At 39.7% G+C, this 5329-nt stretch overlaps 1 protein-coding gene across 1 annotated transcript; it reads right to left on the bottom strand.

The window, feature by feature from the left end:
• Positions 1-2546: 2546 nt before the first annotated feature.
• LOC106315178 (glutathione S-transferase T3-like) lies at positions 2547-3155 on the bottom strand. Its single transcript, XM_013752932.1, has one exon. It carries the CDS (start codon positions 3153-3155, stop codon positions 2547-2549), a length of 609 nt encoding a protein of 202 aa, XP_013608386.1.
• Between the last annotated feature and the right edge of the window lie 2174 nt (positions 3156-5329).

Raw genomic sequence — 5329 nt, forward strand, 5'->3', positions numbered from 1 at the left:
GATATGTTGTGTTTAGTTCACAAGAATGGAAAAAGAAGAAGGGTAAATCGATTTTGGGAGCATTAAGAGCTTCAAATTGGTTGTTCATGGTGGTTGTGGTATTGATGACAATGGCAATCTTGTAATTACTTGAAGATGATGAGGGTGAGAGAGTAAAAATGTCATTTTCGAAGAAAAAAAGAAAAAAAAATTGATGGCATTTTCGTAAATTATATGAACTTGTGGGGTGAATAGGGCAAAACCAATTTTCAAAAAAAAAGGAGGTTAGTTTTGTGTTTGACTTTAAGTTATAGGTCAATTCTGCAAAAAGCCCTCTTAAAAATTAAATATTTATTTAATTCAAATTTTTTAAAGATAAAATTTATTTATTAAATCGAAAATATTTTAAACATAAAATTAAAAAACATTACAACCAAGATTAGTGAAATAAACGAGAATAATTTGAAAAAATCATCTAACTTCAATTGTTGTCTTGATAATGTCCGAATTTACGCCATAGATGTTCAACCAAATCACCTTTCAGTTGTTGATGCATTTGCGTATCACGAATTCTAGTTCGAACACCCATCATATTGGCGATATTTGTTGGGATATCTGTAGAATACGTGAGATCGACTTGTGAACCTCCGATGTCTTCTCCTTGTTGGAACTCTGAAACATCATATTGAGTGTATCCATCTCGTTCGTCTTCTACTATCATGTTATGGAGTATGATATATGCTCTCATAATCTTTCCAATTTTCACTTTATCCCAAAAAAGTGCTGGGTTTTTAACGATGGCAAAGAGAGCTTGCAAGACTCCAAAAGCACGCTCAACATCTTTTCGGACAGCTTCTTGATGTTGCGCAAATAAAACCGCTTTCGGCCCTTGTGGTATTGGAATAGATTGGATAAAAGTTGCCCATTTCGGGTATATGCCGTCGGTGAGATAGTAAGCCAAATGATACTCTCTTCCATTGACAGAGAAAGTGACTTGCGGAGCGAGACCTTTTATTATATCATCAAAAACAGGAGAGCGATCAAGAACATTGATATCATTTAATGTTCCTAGAGGTCCAAAAAATGCATGCCATATCCATAGATCATACGAAGCAACCGCCTCTAAAATGATTGTGGGTTTTCCCGAGCCACGTGAATATTGACCTTTCCAAGCGGTGAGACAATTTTTCCACTCCCAATGCATACAGTCGATGCTTCCTATTATCCCGGGAAATCCACGATGTTCACCAATATCAAGTAAACGTTGAAGATCAGCCGGTGTTGGTCTTCTTAGGTACTCCTCGCCGAATAAATTTATTATTCCTTCGACGAAATGTTCCAAACATGACCGTGTAGTTGTTGCACCGAGTCGGAGATATTCGTCAACAGTATCAGCCGCACCACCATATGCCAAGAGACGAATGGCTGCTGTGCACTTTTGAAGTGGAGAGAGGCTGAGCCTTCCGAGACAATCTTTCTTTTGGCGGAAAAAATCAACTTCATTGGGGAGGTGATGAACAATACGCAAGAACAATGGCTTGTTCATTCTAAATCGTCTTCGGAAGATATTATCAGGATAAGTTGGAGTTTCACTGAAATAATCGTTCCATAAACGTACGTCGCCTTCTTCTCGATTTCTTTCGATATAAATTCGTTTTTTCCTCTCTTCTTGAGCACCTGAAGCATGGCAAAGTTCTCGAAAGCTTGATCAAATTTTTGATCCAAATTTTGATCAAAATATTGATCAAAACTTTCATCATCTACTCTCTCAAAATTGTTATGAGAAGAAGATGCCATATATGTGGAAAAAAGGAGATGGTGTTGGTGTTTGGGACTAGACAAAGGAGATGGTGTTTGTATTTGGGACTAGACAAAGGAGATGGTGTTGTTGTTTGGGACTATACAAATGAGATGGTGTTGTTGTTTGTGCCGTTTGTTAGAGATGAGACGAGAGAAGAGGGTAATGAGAGAAGATGCGATTGTTTGTGCTATCTTGAGTTGGTAATGAGAGAATATGAGATTGTGAATACAAGTTCTGAGCAATACAACATATATATAGAAAACTCATATTATCTCCTCACAAAACCCATACAATCTTGTGACCAAAACCTATACAAACTGTCCCACAAGCCGTGACACAAACAGACAAGACTCCAACAAGACGCTTCACACAATCCGTGACACAAACAGACAAGACGCTACAGACCGTGACACAAGTGACATGCCATAGCTCGTCCGTGACAAGCCTCTTCATTCCCGTGACGAACCGGTTTCTGATCAATTGAAGTTCGGAAATCAGCTTTTTCTTCAACGCTTCTTCATAGTCGGCAAGCGGTTCTTGCTTTGCAATAAGACTTTCCAGAAGCTTCATCCTCGACATCCTCTCTTTCATGGCAAAATCCTCCTTCTTGATGCTCCACATGGTATCAAACTCAGCCGCCGCCTTCAACTCTGCCTTGGTCTTTTGCTTAGTAAGACCCTTTGAAGCCTTCACGCCCGGGGGGCGAGCCGTTGCTTGATCATTGTTGGTTTCAGTGGCTTGCGAGGTCGATGAATGTGCGGCATCGTCACACTTCCTCCTCAGAGCTTCTCTCGCTTTTAGAAGTTGAAAGCTTGCACCATTTCTGGTCATTGCGGAGCTCTTTCCACGCGTGCTCGAGCGTGAATTTCTTCTGGTGGTTGTTGAAGAAGATTTCATGAGCAAGCTTCAACACATCATTTTCATTCTGACCGCTGCTCTTCTCTCTGGTTGCCGCTTCATACGCGCCACAAAATTTTCCCACCTGATCATTGATCTTGTGCCAACGGTTCTTGCAGTGGGCATGCTCCCTCACTTCACTACCGGCGACCTTCTGACTTGCAGCAAAGTATGCGGCGATTCGCTTCCAGAAGGCACCAGACTTCTGCTCATTCCCCACAACGGGGTCTTTGCTCGTGTTTAACCACGAGCTGATGAGCAGAATGTCATCAGGTGGTGTCCATGCTCTGCGTTCTTTACGTTCTGCGGGAGAGTCTTCAGGCACATGCGAATCTTCACTTCGTTGAGTGCCAAATAGAGGCACTTGTGATGAAGATACTTCGCCAGTATCTTGTCCAAAACCGAAGACTACCTCTTGCTGGCTATTTAGAAGGTCAACAAATTTTGCATTGTTGTTTTTATATGGATAGGAATCCATAAGAGAAGAGAAGAAGGATTAGAAAGCAAGCACGAAGAGGAGAAGGAAGAGAAAGCGAGCAGGAAGAGAAGAGAAGATGGAGATGATAACCAATGTTTACAAATGATAAGATAGAGAAGAATGAGATTTCTTTAATAGAGGAGAAGAGAAGAACTACCAACCATACGCACTTGACAGATATCTATAACGCATTGAAGACAAACAAAGCATCGATTTCTATCTTAACTTAACTACCACAACCTACCAAATCAATTTCTATTTAATACCTAATCTAACACTAACTAAAGCATTTATTGTCTCGGTTCAAGCATAACCAGTTTCAGAAGCAATTAATCAAACACGCAGAAGAGAGTTCAATGTTACCTGTATTGCTTTGAAGCCTCTTCTTGGTTTGAAGCCTCCTTCAATCTCTTCTTGGTTTGAAGCCTCCTTCAATCTCTTCTTGGTTTGAAGCCTCCTTCAATCTCTTCTTGGTTTGAAGCCTCCTTCAATCTCTTCTTGGTTTGAAGCCTCCTTCAATCTCTTCTTGGTTTGAAGCCTCCTTCAATCTCTTCTTGGTTTGAAGCCTCCTTCAATCTCTTCTTGGTTTGAAGCCTCCTTCAATCTCTTCTTGGTTTGAAGCCTCCTTCAATCTCTTCTTGGTTTGAAGCCTCCTTCAATCTCTTCTTGGTTTGAAGCCTCCTTCAATCTCTTCTTGGTTTGAAGCCTCCTTCAATCTCTTCTTGGTTTGAAGCCTCCTTCAATCTCTTCTTGGTTTGAAGCCTCCTTCAATCTCTTCTTGGTTTGAAGCCTCCTTCAATCTCTTCTTGGTTTGAAGCCTCCTTCAATCTCTTCTTGGTTTGAAGCCTCCTTCAATCTCATATCAAAAGACAAACACAATTAATATATTACAACACAAGAGATGGAAATCAAAAGCAAACACATAATTTATTTATTAAATTTAACTAAATCATTATTCAATCTCATGAATCTAGAACACAACAAAACAAAGAGATGATTCGAACTGAACCGTTCAATCTAGAACACAACAGAAACCATGTGACGCGTGTCCAACAAGAGGCGTCGCTTCTGATGCTTAATTAAGCGGGGTTGCTAATGTTAATTTTCTTTTTTCATTTTTTTAACCGTTAATTGCATTAAGAGCCCCCTAAGCCACGACCGTTAATCATGGTCTAAGTTAAGTTATAGTGCTTTACAAAAATATAGTGTTTTGTCATTACTCAGATATTCAAATGAAATCATTCATCTTATACTTTTTTTTTTGCCACTGTATTATTAAAAACGGGATATAACCCAACAGGTTAAAGCCCAAACATGTACAAACAGAGGGGCATTAAAGCCCAGTAAACAGAGATAGGTCAAAGGAAGATCGGTGACCAAATCTCAACTAAATTCCACCACGTGTTAACTGCGCAACAAGACAGGGGTACGTGTGAAGGGACGGGAGACGTCACCAACTTCACCGATAGAAAAGCTATCACCGGGAAGATATCGGACTCCACCGGAAACAAACCGGAACAGGAGGCCAGAATAACAAAGCCACCGACCGCAATCCCTTAACGATTTGAAAACCAGTTTTCTCTCTTCACCGTCAGAGGAGATGCTCGCCGGAAGACCGCCAGCGTCAAAAGACTAAAGCTTCAAACTCGAGCCGTCAACACCGTCGTGAAGACTAATAAAAAGAACGGTTCCTCGCTTTAGAAAAGAACTTTAGTAACATGCAATCAATGAACACAGATCCGATTATCCGGTACAAACAACCCAAACATCTTTAACGATATATATATGTGTTCCAATGTACACCTCTATAATTTCCTTTAAAATAGAGATCTCTATTATAGAGGTAAAAATGCTTCAATGTATGTCTCTATAATAGAGTTCCTCTATTTTAGAGAAAAATATAGAGAAAAGTTACATTTTGCCTCTATATTGGTCGGGTTACACGAAAACGAGCCCCGACCACTCGTGTGCGTAATAATCAGAACAGTAGTCGGGGGTCGCGCTTTCGTGTAACAAATAGACAGAGACGTGAAATAAATAAAACTAGATTCCTTAGTATACATATATACATATATACACACTTAGAAACTCGTACACATGCCAGAATACGTATACTCATGACGTGTCCATGGATATATATATATATATATATATATATATATATATATATATAT

The sequence above is a fragment of the Brassica oleracea genome, chromosome C9 (genome assembly GCF_000695525.1).
Source record: "Brassica oleracea var. oleracea cultivar TO1000 chromosome C9, BOL, whole genome shotgun sequence".
NCBI lineage: Eukaryota > Viridiplantae > Streptophyta > Magnoliopsida > Brassicales > Brassicaceae > Brassica > Brassica oleracea.

Excerpts from the sequence above, each read along its gene's own strand:
- LOC106315178 (XM_013752932.1), bottom strand. The coding sequence starts at position 3,155 with ATGGATTCCTATCCATATAAAAACAACAATGCAAAATTTGTTGACCTT.